Source organism: Elephas maximus, chromosome 27, assembly GCF_024166365.1.
Source record: "Elephas maximus indicus isolate mEleMax1 chromosome 27, mEleMax1 primary haplotype, whole genome shotgun sequence".
Taxonomy (NCBI): domain Eukaryota; kingdom Metazoa; phylum Chordata; class Mammalia; order Proboscidea; family Elephantidae; genus Elephas; species Elephas maximus.
Window position 1 is genome coordinate 31670931 of NC_064845.1, and position 25780 is coordinate 31696710.

At 36.3% G+C, this 25780-nt stretch overlaps 1 protein-coding gene across 1 annotated transcript; it reads left to right on the forward strand.

Annotated features, from left to right (window-relative positions):
• The first annotated feature begins 15999 nt into the window (after positions 1-15999).
• LOC126068346 (olfactory receptor 6C2-like) lies at positions 16000-16938 on the forward strand. The gene has a single exon (XM_049870825.1). The coding sequence runs from the start codon at positions 16000-16002 to the stop codon at positions 16936-16938; it is 939 nt and encodes a 312-aa protein (XP_049726782.1).
• The last annotated feature ends 8842 nt before the right edge of the window (positions 16939-25780 follow it).

Genomic DNA, 25780 nt, shown 5'->3' on the forward strand with positions numbered 1-25780 from the left:
AGCAAGCAAGGTTGTGTCATCTGCATAATGCAGGGTGTTAAGGAGCCATCCTCCAATTGTGATGCCCTGTTCTTCATATAGTCCAGCTTCTCAGCTTACAGATTGAAAAGGTATGGTGAAAGGATGCAAACCTGATGCACACCTTTCCTGACTTTAAGCCGCTCAGTATCCCCTTGTTCTGGTCTATGTACAGGTTCCTCATGAGCACATTTAAGTGTTCTGGAATTCCTATTCTTCATGATGTTATCCATAATTTGTTATGATGCACACAGTTGAATGCCTTTGCATAGTCAAGAAAACACAGGTAAACATCTTTCTGATATTCTTTGCTTTCAGCCAGGATCCATCTGACATCAGCAATGATATCCCTGGTTCTACATCCTCTTCTGAATCTGGCTTGAATTTCTGGCAGTTCCGTGTCAATATATTGCTTCAGCCACTTTTGAATGATCTTCAGCAAAATTTTGCTTACATGTGATATTAATGGTATTGTTTGATAATTTCCTCATTAGGTTGGATCACCTTTCTTGGGAATAGGCATAAATATGGATCTCTTCCAGTCAGTCGGCCAGGAAGATGTCTTCCAAATTTCTTGGCATAGATGAGTGAGCACTTCCAGCGCTGTATCCATTTGTTGAAACATCTCAACTGATAGTCCGTCAATTCCTGAAGCCTTGTTTTTCTTCAGTGACTTCAGTACAGCTTGCATATCTTCCTTCAGTACCATCGGTTCCTGATCATTTGCTACCTCTTGAAATGGTTGACCGCCGACTAATTCTTTTTGGTGTAATGACTCTGTGTATTCCCTCCATCTTCTTTTGATGCTTCCTGCATTGCTTAATATTTTTCCCATAGAATCCTTCACTACTGCAACTTGAAGCTTGACTTTTTTCTTCAGTTCTTTCAGCTGGAGTAACGCTGAGCATGTCCATCCCTTTTAGCTTTCTATCTCCAGCTCTTTCTACAAGCCGCCCTTTGAAGTCTTCTGTTCAGTTCTTCTACTTCGTCATTTTTTCCTTTTGCTTTAGCTGCTCAATGTTTGAGAGCAAGTTTCAGAGTCTCCTCTGACATCTGTCTTGGTCTTTTCTTTCTTTCCTGTCTTTTCAATGACCTCTTGCTTTCTTCACATATGATGTCCTTCATGTGATTCCACAACTCTTCTGTCCTTCAGTCATTAGTGTTCAACGCATCAAATCTATTCTTCAGATGGTCTGTAAATTCAGGTGGGATATACTCAAGGTCATATTTTGGCTCTTGTGGATTTTCTCTGATCTTCTTCAGTTACAACTTGAACTTGAGTATGAACAATTGATGGTCTGTTCCAGACTCAGCCCCTGGCCTTCTTCTGATTGACGATATCAAGCTTTTCCGTCATCTTTTTCCACAGATGTAGTCAATTTGATTCCTGTGTATTCCATCTGGTGAAGTCCATGTGTATAGTTGCTGTTCATGTTGGTGAAAAAGGTATTTGCAAAGAAGAAGTCACTGGTCTTGCAAAAACCTATCATTCAATCTCCAGTATTGTTTCTATCACCAAGGCCATATTTTCCAACTTCCAATCCTTCTTCTTAGTTTCCAACTTTCGCGTTCCAATCACCAGTAATTACCAATGCATCCTGATTGCACGTTTGGTCAATTTCGGACTACAGAATTTGGTAAAAATCTTCAACTTCTTCATCTTTGGCCTTAGTGGTTGGTGTATAAATTTGACTAATAATCATATTAATTGGTCGTCCTTGTAAGCATATGGATATTATCCTATCACTGACAGCATTGTACTTCAGGGTAGATCTTAAAATGTTCTTTTCGATGATGAATGCAACACCATGCCTCTTCAAGTTGTCATTCCCAGCATGGTAGACTATATGACTGACCTATTCAATATGGCCAATACCCGTCCATTTCAGCTCATTAACACCTAGAATGTTGATTTTCATTTTTGATGATTTCCAATTTTCCTAGATTCATCCTTCTTACATTCCAGGTTCCCATAATTAATGGATTTTGCAGCTGTGTCTCCTCATTTTGAGTAGTGCCATATCAGCAAATGAAGGTCCCGAAAGCTTTACTCCATCCACGTCATTAAGGTCAACTCTACTTTGAGAAGGAAGCTCTTCCCCAGTCATCTTTTGAGATCCTTCCAACTTCTGGGGCTCATCTTCTGGCACTATGCCAGACAGTGTTCCGCCACTATTCACAAGGTTTTCACTGGCTAATTCTTTTCAAATGTAGACCACCAGGTCCTGCTTCCTAGTCTGTCTTAGTCTGGAAGCTCAGCTGAAACCTGCCCTCCATGGGTGATCCTGCTGATACCTGAATACCAGTGGCATAGCTTCCAGCATCACAGCAACATGCAAGCCCCTACAGTATGACAAACTGACAGACACATGGGGGAATGAGATGGATTAGTGGCAGTTATACTGATGAGATCTATAAGATAAGATAGTGTCTTAAGCCAATCTCTTTTGAGATATAAAAGAAAGAAATGAGCGAAGAGACATGGGGACCTCATACCACCAAGAAAGCAGCAGAAAGAGCAGAGCACGTCCTGTGTACCTAAAGTTCTTGTGCTGACAAACTCCTAGACCAAGGGAGGATTGATGACAAGGACCTGGCAGAAAGAGAAGGCCTTCCACTGGAGCTGAAGCCCTGAATTTTTTCCTCCAGCCTAAAGACTGTGAGAGAATAAATTTCTCTTTGTTAAAGTCATCCACTTGTGGTATTTCTGTTATAGCAGCACTAGATGTCTAAGACACTCCCCAAATAGAAGCTCTTACTATATCTATATCTACATTTCTCTCTATCTCTATCATCTCTATCTCTGTCTCTCTATCTCTATCTTTATCTCTATCTCTGTCTTCTCTATCTCTATCATCTCTATCTCTATATCTATATAGTTGTTGTAGTCAGGCGCCGTCGAGTCGGTTCTGACTCAAAGCGGCCCTATACACAACAGAACGAAACACTGCCTGGTCCTGAGCCATCCTTACAATCTTTGTTATGCTTGAGCTCATTGTTGCAGCCATTGTGGCAACCCGCCTCATTGAGGGTCTTCCTCTTTTCCGCTGACATACACACACACACACACACACACACATATCTCTTAATCAATTACAGGTATTTGTCTCTATAGAAAATCTTTCATATTGTATTCTCACAAATTCAAGATGTCTTTTTTCCAATCATTTTTACATGTTTAAACTATAGTTTCTCGATAAAGAATAAATATGAAGGGTTTAGTTTCCCATATTTTGCATAATAATGTATGCAGGAAGAAATCATTTTCATGGTTTAGAGGACATATGCACAGATTTCTAGATACTTTATTATCTAGAGGTATTTTATTTAATTTCAATTATATAATTAAGTGCTTTCCAAAACATCAGTTATGCCTTTTCCCCTGGTTAAGCATATAATATTTCAACAAAATATTTTTTTTTAAATTTGGAATTTATTGGTACATAATAAATATTTCGTTGTGAGGAGGGTAAAAAATAGTATATCGGGCCTCAGTAACATACAGTATGAGCTAAGTGGTGAAGATTTAGAAGGCTAAAGATCATAGACTATGTTGTCATTAGACAGAGGCCAACATCACTATCTTGATTCTCCTTTTCAAATGGAGAATGAGAGAGCTCTAGTTTTCTTCTCTTTGGACCAGTCTCAGCTCAGATACACTGAAAAACTTCAAGTTATAATGTTGTTTTTTTTTTTTTTAGTTGCCCTCCAGTCGGTTCCAACTCTTGGCAGCCCCGTGTGGGCGGAATAGAACTGCTATATAGGGTTTTCAAGGCTGTGATTTTCCGAAGTAAATCACCTGACGTATCTACCGATGTGCCTCTGGATGGGTTCCAATCACCAACCTGTTGGTTAGTAGTCAAGTGCTTAACAGTTTGCACCACCCAAAGTATCCCTTTTAATTCCCACTGTGGGAATTAGACTCCATTTTAACATTAATGCTTCAGATTTCCCAACAGATCCCATAAAGATACTTAATGATGTTACTTATTTATTTATGTTAAGTTCATGATAAGGATGGCCAATTAGCATCTTCTCCACAAGAATCTCCAGGGCCTTATGCCAGAGTAAATATCCTCTTTGTTTATTATCCTTTTTGTTAGGCAGAGATATATCTACTGTGGTGTATTCAAGAGAGAATCAGAAAATCTATTGAAAAAAATACTGTTACTAATTCTGTGTAAATAGCTTAATTACTAGGCTGTTAGGATGAACGCATTTGAAGAGACATCAGAAAAATATCTCTGTAAAAGCCTCCTGTGTGCTGATTGGAAAGAGATCCAACAAGGCTTACATTTTTTATTAAATGTTCCTGGATTTTAATGTGAACAAGGTCTCCAACGACATTGTGAAAGCAAGGAAAAATTATGGGTTTGGAAGATACAAGTATTTTATTGCAAAATTCATTCCTATTACCTTTTAGGTTAATGATACAGAAGAAACAATTCACAATGTGTCGGTAAACAAAACTCTTGTGGAATTCGTAGACAGTAAGTATTTTTAGTATTCTGTTGTTTTGTGTACAAAGCAATTACTACAGAATCCATTATATTGTGAGTGCTAGACCATAGTATTAAACCAATTAAATTCAGAATTACACAAAAGAAAACGTTTGTGTGAGTCATGATAAAGTTTCAATGAACATATCTGAAAGGGCATTTGCATTTGTCTAATAGCTCCGTGAACAAAAATTCACAATAATTTTCATTAAAAATTCCACTGGCACACATTTATTCATTTAATAAAGGGTACATTATTGGTGTCCTGATGGCACAGTGGTTAAGAGCTTAGCTGCTAACCAAAAGGTCAGTGGTTCAAATCCACCAACTGCTCCTAGGAAACTCCATGGGGCAGTTCTACTCTGTCATATAGTGTCAACATGAGCCTGAATCTACTGATAGAAATAGGTTTTTTTTTTTGAGAGTTGTGGGTCTTTTATTATTACTGAATGGAAATTAGTATTTCTTATGTTGCTAAAGTTATCCATGCAGTCAAAACTGAACAACTGAGTAAAGTAATTCCATATTTGATGTAAAATTTCAACTTGAAATTTATACAGTAATTTCAATATTCACATTGCCCTAAATTTCATAAGTTCTTCTAATGAAAGACATTTTAGTTGGTAATGTCAAGGAACCCAAAGATTAACTAGAAATATATCATCAGAAAATAACCATTTTTAAAAGTTCACCTATAAAAAGTTCATGTGTGATTCGCTGTTTTAGATGTAAAAGAATACAGAGTAGACTGAAAGAGAGTGAGCGAAACATTGTTTTAACAATAGATAGAACTGAACTAATGTAGAAAAAATGTTTTCTTGTGGATGCAGTAATATTGCAGAAACTATTTCTCAGTATCTTGGACAAAACTTTAAATCCAAGAAATTCTCAGATGCTTTTAATAGGCAATAACAAAGTCACAGTTTTAAAGTAAATATGATCTGAAAAAGGAGTTTAGAAAATAAGAGTCCAGATAAGGAGAGAAGGAGCCCTGGTAGTGCAGTGGTTAAAGCACTCAGCTTCTAACCTAAAGTTCGGTCAGGAGAAAGATGTGCCAATCTGCTTTCATAAGGATCACAGCCTTGGAAACCCTATGGGGCACTTCCACTCTGTTCTATAGGGCCCCTATTAGTCATAATCGACTCAATGGCAGGTGGTTTGGTTTTTGTTGTCTTTTTGTTTTAATGGAGATGAAATAAGCAGGAAACAACTTTGGGTGCTGACTGCTATGAGAAATGGTTAAAATCATGAGAGCAAGAGAATATATGAATTCCAGTTGAGTTACTTTTTCACATCACTCTTAAATTTGTATTTAGTACTGCTCTTTTAAGCTTAGAAGTAATTCTTTTTTTTTCCAGCTCTGATGGAATTCAGAAGAAATTTAACCATGAGAAACCGTACAATATTGACAACATTTACTCTTGTAGGTGTAACTGATAATACTGGCAAATCGTGATTTTTCTTTTTTTATTTCTAACATATTTATTGAGTGTCACTGGAAATCTGACCATCATCCTGCTCACTTTATTGGATTCCCAGCTCAAAACACCTATGTATTTCTTCCTTCGGAATTTTTCACTTTTAGGAATGTCATTTACATCTGTCCACATCCCTAGGTAGCTGCTCGGCATTGTGACTATGGACAAAACAATTTCCTATGATGCTTGTATGACGCAATTATTTTTTGCCATCTTCTTGGGTTCATCAGAGTTTTTCCTGTTGACTGCCATGTCCTATGACCGCTTTGTGGCCATCTGCAAACCCCTTCACTATATGACAATCATGAATAACAGTCTGTACCCAGCTGGTTGTTACCTCTTGGTTGGCTGGGTCGTTAACCATCTCTCCTAAACTTATCTTATGCTCAAGGTTGGAATTCTGTGATGCCAACATTATTGACCACTTTGCCTGGGACTATTCCCCTCTCCTGAAACTCTCCTGCACAGACACACGGTCCATAGATTTGTTAGGTTTTATTTCAGCCATTGTCACATTACTGATTACACTGACATTCATGGTGCTCTCCTATGTAAATATTATAAGAACAATTCTGAAGATCCCTTCTGTCCAGCAGAGGAAGACAGCTTTTTTGACCTGCTCCTCACACATGGTTATTGTCTCTATCTCTTATGGCAGCTGCATTTTTATGTATATTAAACCTTCTGCAGAGGAAAGGATAGCTTTAAACAAGGGGATAGCAGTGCTCAATACTTCACTTGCACCTCTCTTAAATCCTTTACACCCTAAGAAATAAGCAAGTAAAACAAGCCCTGAAAGACATATTTCAAAAATGTATTATTACCTTAAAAAAACAGCTTTTGTTTTTTAAAAGGAAACCACTAGTAATGTTCATTGAAAATGTAGCCTATGTGACTACAATCATATTATATCCACTTGTTTTCTGTTTATGTTATGATTGTGTTTACATCACCTACAAATAGCCATTGTGTAGTCAATCCACTCCTGGATTTTTTTCCTTTAATGGTATAAACTGTTGGGTGGAGTGTTCTTTATGTCTATAAGGTTAAATTGGCTGATTTTGGCATTTAGATCTTCCATATCTTTATAGGCTGAGCTGTGCCAAATGCCATGAACCTGGCTCTCCAGCATATAGCTGAAACAGTTGAAGTTAGCCTTCAGGTATATACCAGGTTGCACTGTGCTAATGAGGGCCTATGCTGTTGAAATGGGACGACACAGGTCTATGCAGGGGTGAAAAGCATTCAAAGTCCATGGATTGCTTATGCCTGTGCCTAGGCAAAGGAGCTGTGTCTGCCCTGAGTTCCCAGCTTAGGGGAACTGGCAGATTATTTTTCCCCGTTTGTTAATTTGTTCCTTCTCCAAGGCTGGGAGGATGGCTTAGGGCGCATGACAGATCTTACTTCCACCCCAGGGAAAGTGACTATCACTGATGCTGGCTCAGGACCTGGCAGCTAAATGGGAGAGAGTTTTTTCCAAGGGGGTATTTTTTGGTCTGTGTGATAGATTAGATGCAAGTATTTATCTTATTCTGAGAGTACCACTCTTCGCTGACCCTGGAGGTGTGACTGAACTCTCCACCTCTCTGTCTCTGCTGATGTAGAAATTGTGTCCCTAATGCCACTGCTTGTCTCACCGCACTCATGCCCTACCAATGAATCTGGCCTACTGAGTGCTGGTTCCCAGCAGCTCAGGCCCAGCAACTCCTCGCTGCTTCTGAACAGTCTCTGCCTCTCCCTGCTACTCAGTCCTGTTTCTAAACTTTGCTTTTGGTGTTTAGGGCTCCTAGATTGTCATATATAATCGATTCACTTGTGTTTTTTTTTTTTTTGTCTTTGTTGTAAGAGGGACCACTGGAAGTGTCTGACTACTCCACAATCTTGGCCCCACTGCTAGCTTCCAGAGTGTTGCTGAGAAGTCTGCTGTTCTTCCTGGACATTGTTGTCTTCTCAATAAATAAATTATAGAAAATTCAATTTAATCATTGAGTGAAATACTGCAGGAAAAAGAATATTCGACATCTCAAATCATCACCACAATAGCATTATAAGGGCATCTTTATAAGGGATAAGCCTATCATACCCACTTTCAGGAATGATCACACTTAGCACCACCAATACTAGGACTCACTGGTGCTTGGGCCTCTTGGTGTGAGGCACTGCAAGGACATGATATGACTGTGTAGAAGTATTGCCAAAAATAGTTACTCTGCAATCATCAAGACAAAAAAGAAAGAAAAATTCTATTATTAAATATTCTTCAAAATACTACATGAGATTCTTAAAATTATCAGCATCATGAAAAAAAATAAAGTCACAGAAACTGTGGTGTATATCCTAGGCTAATCTTTGACTGTATCCTGGATTAATTAGGAAAATCAAGAAAGGTGCCTATAAAGACCATTATTATAACATTTGGGGAAATTTCAATATGCATATACATTCTCTAATTATACTTTATTAATCAATAGGGGTTGAAACAATTTCTCAAAATGCTTGGTAAAAGATCACCTTAGCCTCTTTTTAAAAAATTACACATATCAGAGTGAAAACAAATTACCATTAACTTTAAGTGTGAAAATGTGATAGTTTTCACAATAGTAGAAAATATTATTTATAAATGTTTATTAATGTTATATGTAATTAGTATTTTTGGAACAAAGATAAAGTGTATTTCCCACAGTTCTTTCCAATCTTCTTTTTGCTGTTGTTGTTGTGGGTGTTATTGTTACTGTTTTCCTGCATCTTAGAAAGATCAGTGGTTCTTAAATATGAAAACAAAGGAGGCCATTTGATTTCTGAAATTATGGAAAATGGGTTAAATTCATACTTAATGGCCTCTTTATTTTGGAAATAGAAATCTACATTAATTTCAAAAAAATTTTATGTAATGTATTTGTTAATAAAACTTAACATCTTTCCATTAGTCTTTTATTTTACAGGGGAAAACAGGAACTTAAAACATGCACAATTATGTTCATTCTAGAAATTACTCTTTTCATACAATTACAACATAATTTTCAATATCTTCAGTGTAAAAATTTTAGGAATTCTTAAAAATTTGCACCATGATGTTGGCCATATTTCTTCCTTTCTGAATGAAGAAATTAAGATAAATTCTAAAAGCAAATTCAAAGATCAGTCAAAATAAGTAATATATTAGTTTGTTCTTTATTAAATACCATTAGAACAACTAGCTAATCATTTGGGGGAAATTTAGATACACTCATTGTTGTTGTTACCAGCTGCTGGCAAGTGGACCCCAACTCATGGTGACTTAATGCACAATGGAATGAAATGTTGCCCAGTCCTGCACCATCCCCTTGATCTATAGAGGATCAGAGCCTTGTGATTCATTGGACTTTCATTGCTTGACTTTTGGAAGTACATCATAAGGCTTTTTCCCCAAATATTCTCATACTTTACACAAAATTATAATCCAGAGAGATAGAGATTTAAATGTAAGAAAGGAAGCGATGTAATTTTTATTAGAAGACAATATAAGTATATGTATAAGATCAAGAACAGTAAAGTCTCTCAAATAAGACAGCAAAAATAATAAAGCAAATGGTGAATATACTTGACTGCATTTTAATCAATTTGTTCATGCATCAACACCATCAAAGTTGCATTAAATGTTTAATAAACCATGAAGTAGGATTTGTAACATATATGACTGGCAAAGACCAAATATCCTCAATATTTGCAAATATTGTAGAAAAGGATAAGGAATCAGTAAAACTTTTCATTCAAAAACACCCAAAAGGCAGTCACATTCTCTTCATAAGTAAGTCACAAATTACTAATAAACATTTGAAAAATTGTTCTATATCTTTAGCAATAAACAAATTCTGAGTTAAAGTGGCCAAAAAAAACCTTATTTGACTCATCATTTTGGTAAGTTTAGTTGGCTAATGATGCATTTTGACCTTGGTGCTATTATGGCATCTTCCAGTCTCCAAGGACAGCATCTCAATTCCTAGTTGCCTTAGTTAGCCTTTGTTCTGCTATATTAGTTGTATTTTAAATTCAATTGTGACTTTCCATCAGGGTCACCAAGGACCTTTTTTTTTTTTCTTTAACTTAGTTGATCCCACTATATAAAATGAGGAAACCCTGGTGGTGTAGTGGTTAAGTTCTACGGCTGCTAACCAAAGGGTCGGCAGTTCGAATCTGCCCAGCGCTCCTTGGAAACTCTGTGGGGCAGTTCTACTCTGTCCTGTAGGGTTGCTATGAATCAGAATCAACTCGACGGCACTGGGTTTGGTTTGGTTTTATATAAAAGGAATTATTTGTCTGTGGTAAAACTTCAAGGGAATCAGTCTGTATTAAGATTGTTAGATGAAATCCACAACTTTTCAAAAATCAAAGAGAATACCTAGAATTTCTAATTATCCCCTGCCTGTTTATTAATCTTCTAGTTAGCTATGCAAATTATGCAGAAATAGCTCCACTCTTAAGTTAGATTGAAATTGTGTTTCTTGATAAAATGTTAGCCATAGGGATAGGAAAATTGAGATAGCCAGTGCATATATTTACACTGCAACATTTGAGAGGAAGTTCAATGAGAAAGCATGACTAGAAAGAATATCCATGCCAATACCAACTCTGTGCATTCCACTCAGTATCTTTATGGATAAACAAATACTAAAGCTTGAATAAAAGACCAAAGGGTAAGTATTTTAGTATTTTTCAAGCCAATTTTTTTTTCTTTCTTAAATTGGGTAAAACAATTAAAATTTTCCATTATATATATCATCATAACTGTATAACTATAACTATATATATATATAATTTGGATACTCCATAAAGATACAAGAAATTAATTTCATTTCTGGAATGTCATTACTTTTTGAGAATATTAATGACGGAAGCAAATGAAGATGTTTTCAGACCTGATTTATGAATTGATAAAGTATGTGGGCAATAAAATTGTCAAATTTGATGAGCATCCAATGTGACATCTACTATCCCCATGGCAAACATGCACCCATGCACATACACGCACCATCTCAAAACGTAAATATGTCTCCCCAATTTAGTGAACATTGGTCTGACATTTCGTTTATAAAAATCTTGTCTTTGTTAAAACATACTGTTTGAAGTACAAGTATATTAACCAGAAGTTACACCTGCACAATAATTAGAATGTTTCTAAGGCAGGATCCTGAAGTAGGCAGCTAGAAGGACAAAAGAACTTTTTCGTGTCCTGGAATAATAACCAAGATTAGCCAGAACTTTAGCTAGAGGTTACAATAGGGGATGAAGAGAAAACGGCTGCAAGAAGGCAGGAAGGTGGGCTGTGGAAAACATTACCCTGTTTCTCAACATGAGCTATTGCAGGTATTTCAAATGTGAATCTGCAGGATAGAATATGATAGTAGCTTTAGACAATTTCTTTTTTTCTTGTCCCTGAACCTGTATCAGTGTTTGAGCTTTCTGATAGTGTCTATAAAATCTCAATGTTGGCTCCTCTTACGATGATTCCACCTGAGGCAATTGTCCCAGAACTAATTGGAACTAATCATCTAATCACACAACATCTAAAAGAAACGCCAATTCCAGTCAAGCTGGACTACAGTCTGGGTAAAAAACCAAACTTAACCCACTGCCGTTGAGTTGATTCCGACTCATAGCAACTCTATAGGACAGAGTAGAACTGCCCCATAGAGTTTCCAAGGAGCACTTGGTAGATTCAAGCTACCAGCCTTTTGGTTAGCAGCCGTAGCACTTAACCACTATGCCACCATGGTTTCCATAGTCTGGGTAGTTGGCCCTATATACTATCATATACTGTCAGGGAAATCTAAAAGAATGTCCCTAACAAATTTTAAGACTTTTCAACAAAAAGCTCAGGTTAATACACTACAGTGGAAGTTATCATTGGTTCATAATCTAAAACTTTTCAAAGACCTTATTTTACTATACTTTTTCTTATGATTCCTGTCTTTTGTTTGTTTTTTGTTTTTTGCTCATAGTCTATACCGTTGCTGTTGTTGTTAACTGCTGTTGAGTCTACTGCTTACTTATGGTGACCCCATAGTGTATTACAGAGTTGAACTTCTCCAAAGGGTTTTGTTGGCTGAATCTTTATGGAAGCAGATTGTCAGGCCTTTTCTTCCATGGAGCCACGAGGTGGGTTTGAACTGCCAACCTTTTTGTTAGCAGCCAATTCCAAACAGCATGCACCACCCAGGCTACTATAGATGATATTAGAAATAGAATTTAAATCAAATTCTTGTGGAGTTTGACCACTAAGCTCAGAAATTGAGTGGTTATGTCTTACCGCTCAAAGAATTGTCAAACTGATGTATCAGGGAGACATGTCTCATGTATCAAAAAGTTATATTGAAGGTAGTATCTTTAATACAAATGCAATTTTTTCTATATAGACTTCAGGAGTACAAGAAATCTCTCATATAGAATCTTGAAATATGAGTAAGGAAGATATCCTGGTCTTTTAAATATCTAAGATTTTGTATATTTATCCTGAAAAATGATTCTATTTCTGCATGTGTGCTAAGATCTGAGTATGCTGTTATGAACAAAATACCTCAAGAATATTAGAGTATAATGGGGAGACAGAGCAATAAATAAGCAATACAATACAGCTCTGAGACAGGGATGATAGATACAAGAACTTTTCAAATGTAAAGAAAGCCATTATTTCTCTATATACGTCTCTCTCCCAGCTTTTGTCCCTTCTCCTTTGGTGACTTTGCTTACACATATGCTAGGCCTTCCAGAATATTCCTAAAGTGCACTGATGCTCTGTTCATTGGTTGTTTTCATTTTTTTACATCTGTTTCATTTTTGGATAGTTTCTATTACTATTTCTTTACCTTCACTAATTTTCCTTCTGCAGTGTCTAAAATTGCTCTTGTTCTCATCCAGTATATTTTTCGCCTCAGAAATTGGATTTTTGTCTCTAAAATTTTGATATTTCTTTTAGTTATCTGACATGTCTCTACTTAATATGTTCAAATTTTTCTCTATTTTCTTGAGTATATGCAAAATAGTTATTCTAATGGCTTTATTTTCCACTTTTTCTATCGTGTATGCTTTTCCTGGGTTTGTGGCTGTATATTAATATTTCTCCTTATTATGATTTGTAATTGCCTATTTCTTTGCATACCTGTTCATTTTTCATTAGACTTCAGACACTGTGAATTCTTCAGCGCTGGATATTTTTGTGTTTCTGTAATTATTCTTGAGCTGTGTTGTTGGATACAGTTATATTAGTTGGAAATAAATTGATCTTTTTGAGGTTTATTTTTGCCTTTGTTAGGTGGGACCACAATATCTCCTTTTAGTCTATGGATTATTTTGCTATACTATTGAGAAAATAAACTTCTATGTACTCTACCAAATTCCCTTGAATTATGAGTTTTTCCACCCAAATATGGAAACAAGAACTTATTCCCAGCCCTGTTTTATCTGCAGGATTTTTCTCTTTATTATTTTTTGGTGGTTCTTTTCCTAGCCTCAGTAGTTTCCTTATATGCATGCAACAATTAATACTCAGTTGAAGGCTTGTGACTTGTGGGCTCTTCTTTGAACATCTCCAGTTCTCTTTTCGCTCTGCGGCTCTCTCCTCTCTAGTACTCTGCCATGTAATATTTAGCCACTGTGACTTTCCCAAATTTACAGCTTTGTCCTCTCAACTTTGGAGGACGACCAGCCTGCACCTGCTTTTCCCTGTATTGTGTTGCAACATGAAAACATTAATTAGTTAACTGTATTAATTGTAGATTCACCTCATTTGCTTCTCCCTCTCAGGGATAACTGTCCTTTGCTACCTGATGCTCGATATCTGAAAATTATCGTTTCACATATTTTCCTATGTCTTTTACAATTTTCTTCCAGTGGAAAAATAAATTTAAATACCGTGCCTCCATCTTGAAGTGGGAATCTTCCAGCCATTATTTCTTTAAATATTGCATCTTTTCCTGTCTCTTTTATCTGGTGTTCCACATAATTGTTTGGATTTTTACTAAGCCCCTTATGTGTATGGATTGCTTTTATATATATTCCATATGTTTGTCCCTCTGTGCTTTAATCTAAGTGTTTAATTTTGATGTATATTCCCCTTTCTTTGTTCTTTCTTCAGCTGTGTTCTAGCTACTAAGTTTTATTTTCTGTTTATTTTTAACTTGAAAGTTTACATTTCCTTTGTTTATAGTGTCCATGGAAATTCTCCTTCTTGTTATATAATGTCATGAGTATATTAATTTGAGTTATTCTAATACATCTGTGCTTGAAAACTATAAAATCTCGATCTTCTGTTTGTCTGTTTTGTTCTCTTTACTTTAGCTTTCAGTTATGTGGTCATGCCTCCTCTAATGATCGGTAAATTTGTCTTTGTTTCTCTTTGTCACTGTGGGTATTACGTATGAAAAACTTGTACAAGGCAAGGTCATGGAAGCTCCTAGACACATCCAAACTCCCTGAGGGAACGAATTGCTGGGTTGAGAGCTATGCGGACCATGATCTCAGAAAGTACCTAGCTCAATTGGTATAACATAGTTTATAAAGAAAATGTTCTACTTTCTACTTTGGTGAAAAGCATTTGGGGTCTTAAACGCCTGTGAGCAGCCATCTAAGATATCCCACTGGTCTCAACACTTCAGGAGAAAGGAAGAATGAAGAAAAATAAAGGTACAAGGGAAAAATTAGTCCAAAGGATTAATGGATCACATTTACCACGGCCTCCACCAGACTGAGTCCAGTACAACTAGACGGTGCCCAGCTACCACCACTGACTGCTCTGACAGGGATCACAATAGGGGGTCCCAGACAGAGCTGAAGAAAAATGTGGAACAAAATTCTAACTCACAAAAAAAGACCAGACTTACTGGCTTGACAGAGACTGAAGAAACCCCAAGATTATGGCCCCTATACACCCTTTTAGCTCAGAAATGAAGTCACTCCAGAGGGTCACCCTTCAGCCAAAGACTAGACAGGCCTATAAAACAAGATGAGACTAAAGGGGCACACCAGGCCAGGGACAAGGATTAGAAGGCAGGAGGGGACAGAAAAGCTGGTAGTAGGGAACACAAGGCAGAGAAGGGAGAGTGTTGACTTGTCATGGGGTTGTTAACCAATGTCATATAATAATATGTGTACCAACTGTTTAATGAGAACCTAGTTTGTTCTGTAAATCTTCATCTAAAGTACAATAAAAAAAATAAAAATAAAACAAAAAAAAAGAAAAATTTTAGGAATAATTTGAAATCCTGGATGAAGAGTTGTTCTTCCATTGGCACTTTATTTTGCCCTGGGAGTCAATTAGGCCATATCACCCTAATCCAATCAGGAACTAATTATGAAAGATAGTCTAATTCCAGTTTATCATAACTCCTATAGTCCTTGAAAGCCCCAATTGATATCTCCCAGATTATCTCATCCTTGACAGACTCTGAACTTCATTTTGTGTGCCTATCCAAACTCATGAGACTCACGGAAAGATATTGTATCTTGCAGATGAAAAACAGTAAATACCTCAATGGGAACTACATTGTCAAGTATCCATCTTACCTCTCTGTGGATCTTGATCTCACAAGTCTTTACTGCCCTATTAGCATTCTGGTGCTTTCCAAGGGATAATTTTTTTTGTTTAACTTGTTTATTTTGTTGTTTTCAGCCTTTCTATTTGAAGGTGATATAGCATATTTTACAAGAGAAATCTTCATAGTACTTAAAAATATTACAGAGAAAATTAAAATGAAAAATCAATTAAATTTTACTGAAAATGTGAAGAAAAAAACATTGTATAAGCTACAGATGTAATAGACAAAACCTGATGTGAGTTTTTGAGAATAAAAAAGGAATTAAAGCTCAAACATCTTTTCAGTGGAGTCCATTTAAAAATAAAATTTATATACATCACTGAAAACCATAATGAATAAGAGGAAGGGGAATTTTGGTATTTGTTCTTTCTGGTGAGTTGCGTATTTTCTAATTTTTTCTTTACATGCAGATTGCCTAAAACTTCAAAGGTAGTAATGAGAAGTCACAAAGCAGTAACAACTTTCATCTTGCTGGGAGTTACCGATGACCCACAACTGCAAGTTCTGGTTTTCATCTTTTTATTTCTGACGTATATTCTGAGTATAACTGGAAACCTGACCATTACCATTCTTACCCTCATGGATTCCCACCTTAAAACACCTATGTACGTTTTCCTTCGAAACTTCTCCTTCTTAGAAATCTCATTCACAACAGTCTGGATTCCCAGATTCCTGTACAGTATATCAACTGGGGATAATAACATTACTTATAATGCCTGTGTAACCCAAATATTTTTTATTGGACTCTTTGGAGCCACAGAGTTTTTTCTTCTGGCTGCCATGTCCTATGACCACTATGTGGCCCTCTGCAAACCCCTTCATTACATGACCATCATGAATAGCAGAGTCTGTACCATCCTTGTCCTCTGCTGCTGGATCTCTGGATTGGTGATCATCATCACACCACTTGGTATGGGCCTGCAGCTGGAATTCTGTGACTCCAATACCACTGATCATTTTGGCCGTGATGCAGCTCCTCTTTTTAAGACTTCATGCTCAGATACATGGTTTGTAGAACAGGTGGTTATAATTTGTGCAGTATTGACATTCATTAGCACACTCATAGGTGTAGTTCTTTCTTATATATATATAATCAAGACAATACTAAGATTCCCATCTACTCAGCAAAGGAAAAAAGCTTTTTCCACGTGTTCTTCTCACATGATTGTTGTTTCCATCACCTATGGTAGCTGTATTTTCATCTATATCAAACCTTCAGCCAAAGAGGATGTGGACATTAATAAAGGGGTATCCGTGCTCACTACATCTGTTGCTGCTTTGTTAAACCCCTTCACTTATATCTTGAGAAATAAGCAGGTAAAACAATCTTTCAATGACGTGATTAAAAAAATCACATTTATTTCACAAAAGTAAGAGCACACTGAATTTGAGCAATCAAGTGAAAAAGGAAGACTAGTTCCTTAATATCTCTTCTAAGTTGAATTAGGTTAACCTTTTCATGGTCCTTTCATTTTGACTTGTGAGCCTACTCTCATCAAGTAATTCCTTACCTTCTTCAATCTCAATCAGAATTGCTTCCATCGCTAAGAGAACAAGGCCAGCCAGAGTGAAAGGCCTTGTTAATATTTCTTCAAAGCCAAATAGGAATACCTTAGGAGTAATGACCATGTCACAGAGTCAGCAAATCAAGGCCTGAGAACAGAGTCTATCCACTTCCTCTTTTTCTAAATCAAGTTTCAATGGAATAGAGCCATTCCCATTCACTGGCATATTGCTTACAGCTGCTTTTAATGGAAGACTCAAAAAAAAAAAAAATTTTTTTTTTCTAGTAGTTCAATTGACCTTATTGCCTACAGATCTGAATATATTTGCTATTTGGTCTTTTACAAAAAGGGTTTTCCCACCTAGGGTGTAGAATTTACTTTCTGCTCTCATGATTTTATGTCTTTTAGGGAGAAAATAACAGGAGGTAGATAGCTATGCAGCCACATTGCCTTCACCTGCCCAGAGATCTCCAAGGAGTTACCCTTCAATTTCTTGTCCAGCTAAAAAAATTCAACTTTAGTCCTTCCCTCTGTAATCTCCTTCTTTATCCCTGAATATACTTCAAAACAGATTTTAAGGACACTATTTTGGGAAGCCTGCCTATTCTGTCTACCTAGATCTTATACTAATCAATATAAAAAAAAATCAATATAGCATATCAATATTTGATAAAAACTGGAAAACTCATCTGCTTTTCCATTTAAAAGCAAATTTGAGCCACCAATTCCTACAAATCTTGAATCTCACCAAAAAATGACTCTGAAAAAAAAAACAGATCAAGAAATATACACACTATTCAAAATCCAGCTGCAGGAATGTATTCACTAGGAATTTGGTGTAAGCCATTGAGCATGATCTGCTCAATATTTGACTAAGATCATTTTATGTATCATAAACTTAAGACTCCATTCCTGAAGTTTGGTTAGTGCCTTTCAAGTGGTGTTTGGCTGAGACATCACAAGTGCAGCCTGCCCTGCAGTTACATAAAAATTGTCACTCATACGTGGAGAAGACCATCTTAAACTGAAGAGACCTTCTAAAATGAAAATTCTTTGATATTCTTTGATACTAGTTTTAGCTAAATACTGCTGGAACATTTAACTAGTTTCTCATAGGGAGTATATTCACTAATCCTTATGTTAGATCTTGTTTCATGTATGCTATTTTAAAAAAGAAAAAAGCAGTGTTTTTTTTTTTTCTCCTACATATTTAAAATAGTTATTGGACACTTCTTCAAAATTGAAATACAATTCAATATTATCTGTCTAAGCCAAATAAATTATTAAGGAGATTTAAAGCTGACATTTTATCTTGCCTCTTCTATTTTTTTTTTTTTTTTTTATTGTTTCAAGCTGCTAAGGTTGTGGTACTTTTTAAGCAACAATTGATAACAAATATAGAGTTCTTAAGACATATTGTTGTTGTTGTTAGGTGCCATGGAGTCGGTTCCAACTCATAGTGATCCTATGCACAACAGAACGAAACCCTGCCCGGTTCTGAGCCATCGTCACAATTGTTGTTATGCTTGAGCACATTGTTACAGTCACTGTGTCAATCCATCTCTTTGAAGGTCTTCCTCTTTTCCGCTGACCGTGTAGTCTGCCAAGCATGATGTCCTTCTCCAGGGACTCATCCTTCCTGACAGCATGTCCAAAGTATGTAAGATGCAGTCTCGCCATCCTTGCCTCTAAGGAGCATTCTGGCTGTACATCTTCCGAGACAGACTTGTTTGTTCTTTTGACAGTCCATGGTATACTGAATATTCTTCATCAATACCACAATTCAAGGGCGTCAATTCTTAGGTCTTCCTTATTCATTGTCCACCTTTCACATGCATCTGATGCGATTGAAAATACCATGGCTTGGGTCAGGCACACCTTAGTCTTCAGGGTGACATCTTTGCTCTTCAACACTTTGAAGAGGTCCTTTGGAGCAGATTAACCCAATGCAATGAGTCTTTTGATTTCTTGACTGCTGCTTCCAATCTGTTGATTGTGGATCCAAGTAAAATTAAATCCTTGACAACTTCAATCTTTTTCTCCGTTTATCATAATGTTGTTCATTGATACAATTGTGAGGATTTTTGTTTTCTTTATGTTGAGGTGCAATCCTAACTGAAGGCTGTGGTCTTTGATCTTCATTAGTAAGTGCTTCAACTCCTCTTCACTTTCAGCAAGCAAAGTTGTATCATCTGCATAACTCAGGTTGTTAATGAGTCTTTCTCCAATCCTGATGCCCTGTTCTTCTTCATATAGTCCAGCTTCTCAGATTATTTGCTCAGCATACAGATTGAATAGGTATGGTGAAAGAATACAACACTGACACACACCTTTCCTGACTTTAAACCAATCAGCATCCCCTGTTCTGTCCGAACAACCACCTCTTCTTGATCTATGTAAAGGTTCCAGCACTATATCAGACAATGTTCTGCTGCTATTCATAAGGTTTTCACTGGCTAATGCTTTTCAGAAGTAGACTACTGGGTCCTTCTTCCTACTCTTAGTCTGGAAGCTCAGCTGAAACCTGTCCTCCATGGGTGACCCTGCTGGTGTCTGAATACCGGTGGCATAGCTTCCAGCATCACAGCAACATGCAAGCCCCCACAGTACAACAGACAGACACGTGGGGGTCTTAACACATATAGAAATAAAATTCACAATAACAAGATAGGAGAGGAGAAAAATAGAAGTATGTTCTCATCTGATTCATACATAACTCATGTTATATTATATTATTTAAATATAAACTTCCATGAATTAAAGACTCATAACCTCTAAATCAATAAATAGGAAAAATTTTTAAAGCTAATAAACCAAAAGAGGATATAAAAGGAATGCAAAAGCATACAGTCAATTGAAAAGAAGGCAATGCAAAGAAGAAAAGGGAACAAATTCATATGTGATGTATAGCAAACAAATAGAAAGATATTAGGTTTAAACTTAACCATATCAATAATTATATGATATACAAATAGTCAACATTCCACTTCAAGGCTAAGATGATCAGTTTTGATAATAAAGCAATATCCAACTGTGTTATCTTTCAAAACGTGCATTTTAGATGAAAGCCATAACTAAGTAAAAAGAAGGGGAGGGTAATACAATGCAAACATTAAACATAAGAAAACAGGAGTGTCTATCCCAATATTGGAAACCCTGGTGGCATAGTGGTTAACTGCTGCGGCTGCTAACCAAAGGGTCAGCAGTTAGAATCGCCAGGTGCTCCTTGGAAACTCTGTGGGGCAGTTCTACTCTGTCATACAGGGTTGCTATGAGTTGGAATTGACTCGATGACACTGGGTTTGGTTTTTTGGTTTTTGGATCCCAACATCAATCAAAGTAGACTTCAGGGCAAAGAATATTACCAGAGACATACAACGGTATTTCACAATGTCATGAGGGTCAGTTGATCAAGAAAATATAACATTCTTAAATGGATACACACCTAATAACAGAGCTTCATAGTGCATGAAGTAAAAACTGACAGAACTGAAAGGAAAAATAGATAAGACTCCAATTAGAGTATATGATTTCAATAGTCATAGAGTATGTAGAAAGAAAATAATGTAGAATCCATTGTTGTTAGGTTCCAGCGAGTTGACTTTGACTCATAGTGACTGTTATGGATTGCATTTTGTCCCTCAAAAATATGTAACTTGGCTAGGCCATGATTCCCAGTATTGTGTGGTTGTCCACCTTTTTGTCATCTGATATGATTTTCCTAGGTATTGTAAATCCTACCTCTATGATGTTAGTGAGGCAGGACTAGAGGCAGTTATATTAGTGAGGTAGAACTCAACATACAAGATTAGGTTGTGTCTTAAGCCAATCTCTTTTAAGATATATAAACAGAAGCAAGAAGAGAGACTTGGAGACCTTGTGCCACCAAGAAACAAGTGCCAGGAGAATAGCACATCCTTTGGACCTGGGGTCCCTTCACTGAGAAGCTCCTTAACCTGGGAAGATTGATGACAAGGACCTTCCCTAGAGCTGACAGAGACAGAAAGCCTTCTCCTAGAGCTGAGACCCTCAATTCGGACTTCTTGCCTACTACAGTGAGAGTAGCTAAAGCAAAACGAACAAATGACAAAGTAAAAGAGCTGAATAGAAGATTTCAAAGTAAGGTATTACAATAACATGTGTAAAGACCTGGAGGTAGAAAACCAAAAGGGAAGAACATGCTTAGCATTTCTCAAGCTGAAAGAACTGAAGAAGAAATTCAAGACTTGAGTTGCAGTATTGAAGAATTCTGTGGGGGAAAATATTAAACAACACAGAAAGCATTAAAAGAAGATGGAAGGAATACACAGCCACTACACCAAAAATAATTGGTCAACATTCAACCATTTCAGGAGGTAACATATGACCAGGAACTGATGGTGCTGAAGGAAGAAGTCCAAGCTCGAGGAAGGCTCCAGGAATTGACAGAATACCAATTGAGATGTTTCAACAAAAGGATGCAGCACTTGAAGGGCTCATTTGCCTGTACCAAGAAATTTGGAGACAGCTATCTGGCCAACCCACTGGAAGAGATCTGTATTTACGCCTATGCTCAAGAAAGGTGATCCAATCAAATGTGGAAATTATTGTATAATATCATTAATAGCACACACAAGTAAAATTTTGCTGAAGATCATTGAAAAGCAGCTGCAGCAGTATGTTGACAGGGAACTGCCAGAATTTCAAGCTGGATTCAAGAGAGAACATGGAATCAAGGATATCATTGCTGACATCGGACAGGTCCTGGCTGACAGCAGAGAATACCAGAAAGATGTTCACCTGTGTTTTATTGACTATGCAAACACATTAGACTGTGTGGTTCATAACAAATTATATAACATTACAAAGAATGGGAATTCCAGAACGCTTAATTGTGCTCATGAGGATCCTGTACATAGATCAAGAGGCAGTCGTTGGAACAGAACAATGGGATACTGCGTAGCTCAAATTCAGAAAAGATATGAGTCAGAGTTATATCATTTCACCATACTTATTCAATCTGTATGCTGAGCAAATAATCCGAGAAGATGGACTATTGAAGAACAACAGGGTATTAGAATTGGAGGAAGACTTATTAACAATCTGTGATTGCAGAATTAGAGGAAAAGCCATAACCACCTGCCTTATTCAGGAGACACAAGCTCGCTTCCTGAACGATAAAGAGGACTTGAAGCACTTACTGATGAAGATTAAAGACCACAGCCTTCAGGATGGATTACACTTCAACATAAAGAAAACAAAAATCTTTACAACTGGACCAATAAGCAACATCATGATAAACAGAGAAAAGATCGAAGTTTTCAAGGATTTCATTTTACTTGGATCCACAATCAACACCCATGGAAGCAAGAGTCGACAACGACACATTGTATTATGGAAATCTGCTGCAAAAGACCCCTTTAAAGGGTTGAAAAGCAAAGATGTCACCTTGAAGACTAAGGTGGTTCTGACCCAAGCCGTGGTGTTTTCGGCAGCCTCATATGCATGTGACATGTTATCAGGAGGAATTAGTCCCTGGAGAAGGTCATTATGCTAGGTAATGTAGAGGGCCAGCGAAAAAGAGAAGGAACCTCAATAAGACGGATTGACACAGTGGCTGCAGCAACGCGATCAATATATAACAATGATTGTGAGGATGGCGTGTGACCGGGGGGCATTCCGTTCTGTTGTACATAGGGCCATTATGAGTTGGAACTGACTTGACATCACCTAACATAACAGGCTGTGAGAGAATAAACTTCTTTTTGTTACAGCCATCCACTTGTGGCATTTCTGTTACAGCAGTACTGGGTAAATGACACAGTAACTTTAAGTACAGGTACATTGCATATAAACTTGTTTTTGTTGTTAGGTGCCATCAAGCCCATTCTCACTGATTGCAACCCTATGCACAACAGGATGAAACACTACCTAGTACTGTGCCATCCTCAGAATTGTTGCTATGTTTGAGCCCCTTTATTGCAGCCACTGTGTCAATATATCTCCTTGAAAGTCTTCCTCTCTTTTATTGATGTTCTGCTTTATCAAGCATGATGTCCTTCTCCAGGAACCGGTCCCTCCTGATAACATTTTCAAAGTACATGCGAGGAAGTCTTGCCATGCTCACTTCTAAGGAGCATTCTGTCTGTAATTCATCCAAAACGATTTTGTTAGTGGTACACTCAATATTTAATATTCTTCGCCAGCACCATAATTCAAAAGAATCAATTCTTCTTTGGTCTTCTTTATTCATTGTCCAGCTTTCACATGCACATGAGGTGATTAAAAAGACCATGGCTTGAGTCAGGCACACCTTAGTGCTCAAAGTGTCATCTATGCTTTTTAACATTTTAAAAAGGTCTTTTGCAGCCAGTTTGCCCAATGCAATGCATCATTTCATTTCTTGACTGCTGCTCCCATGGGTATTGATTGTGGACCCAAGTACAATGAAATCCTTGACAACTTCAATCTTTTCTCCGTATAGCTTTAGGTATACATGTCTAGCATGGGTGCATATATGCATATATGTATACATAAATATACAAACATTTTGTGCTACAGCTTAATTGATTTTATATTTAACAATATAACATTCATGTTTTCTATGTGAATATAAATATGTCCAATCATTTTTAAAGTCTATATAACATTCTATTGTATGGCAGAACCATACATTCATGCCCTATTATTGGAAATTTATTTTGTTTACAATTTCCACTACTTAAAATGTATGTGCCTTACAGAAATATTTCATACTATTTTCTTTCTAAAAATAATTTCAAATTTATTGGTTAAAATTGTCCTTTTTTGAGTTTTGCTAATATCAGAGGTTTGCATCAATTTTTAATCACTGAACCTTGTTTTGGTAATAAGTACCACTAGTTAGAAAATTCAGTTTTTCACATTTCTCCTGCATAACAAAAAAGTGGTGCTATAAGAGATTTTTATATAACTACCTTCATGCATTTGACTGTTTTTATGCTCTACCATCTGTGTTTTTTTTTATCTGTGTAAGAGACATGCTTACTTGTAGTCAGAAGGCTTTCAAATTTTCATGATTTTTGACATATATTTCCAACTAGTTATAAAATGTTTATTTTATCCAAAGTAGAGCACCCTTGTACTCCCAGAAGCTAAACCTAGATATTTCTATTTTTAATTCTATTAAGTTTATGCTTATCATATATATATTTAAAATATAATTCCCAGTTTTAAATTTGTTTCAAAATTTGTTATTGTATTTTATGGTGTGTAAAAAAACTTTTACTTTAAGTGTGATAATTATCAACATTTTTATAATGCACTATTATATATGCTTAGTTTGACATTTATGAAACTAAATTGTTATATTCTCAAATTATATTCATGTCTATTCTTGTTTAATTTTTAATATTTATATCTTTAGTCTCCTTGGGATTTTTTTGGTAATGAAAATGATGAAATATCATCAAACAATTTTTTTACTCAAATCATGATTAGCTCCTCATTCATTTAAACTGTAAACTTTATCACCCAAGGAAAGTATAAAACAATTGTAGCTGTTTCAGGAAATACTACAGCACTCCACTGATTTGCAATTTAAGCCTTGCATCAAATAGCAGCATTATGTTCACAGTACCTTTGTAACATACAGTTACACTTATTGGGGCAAATGCCTCTTTATTATTTTTCTTTATGTAAAAATGTATGAGTGTTAAAGAATTTAGTACATTTAAATATCACAATAGGATTTTTATTGCAATTATTTTAACATTTAATTAAATACATCCATAATTAAAGACAGACTAGATTACAAAACAGTTTTGAAGGTTTACTTATGTTTGGGTGGAATAATGTCTGACATTACTTTTATAAAGTAGCTTACAATGTTTATCTCTGTGCCATTGTTTCCTTTTATCTTTTTATTTTTTAAAAAATATAATTCAGGCAGGGCCAAGACGGCAGAGTAGTCAGATGCTTCCGGTGATCCCTCTTACAAGAAATGCCCCCCAAAACAAGTGGAACTATTATATTTAATACAAGCTATAAGGCCACAAAAGCAGAAATCAATAAGAGAAAAAGCAGGGAAAAGAAATCAAACACTTGGGCACTGAACAATACCCTGCTCAAAAACAACTGGATTGTAAAAGATATTAAGGCCTGAATAAAGAAATTCATAGAATCCCATGAGGATGAAAACACTTTCGACCAAGACCTTTGGGACACAGCTAAAGCAGTGCTGAAGGGTCAATTTATATAAATAAATGCACACATAAAAAAAAGAAGGAAGGGCATAGTAAAGAATTATCTCTACAACTTGGACAAATAGAAATAGAGCTACAAAAGAAACCCTCAGTCACCAGAAGAAAACACATAGTAAAAATTAGAGCAGAATTAAATGAAATGGAGAACAGAAAAACAATTGAAAGAGTTAACAAGACCAAAAGCTGGTTCTTTGAAAAAAATCAACAAAATTGATAAACCATTGGCCAGACTGACTAAAAAAAAAAAAAAAGAGAGAGAGGAATCAAATAACCTGAATAAGAAATGAGATGCATGATATCACAACAGACCCAACTGAAGTTAAAAGAATTATATCAGATTACTATGAAAAATTGTACTCTAACAAATTTGAAAACCTAGAAGAAATGGATGAATTTCAAGAAACACACCACCTACCTAAACTAACACAAACAGAGGTGGAACAACTAAATAAACCCATAACAAAAGAAGAGATTGAAAAGGTAATCAAA

What these genes read in the sequence shown, in the direction of transcription:
- LOC126068346 (XM_049870825.1), top strand. Translation starts at nt 16,000, where the DNA reads ATGAGAAGTCACAAAGCAGTAACAACTTTCATCTTGCTGGGAGTTACC.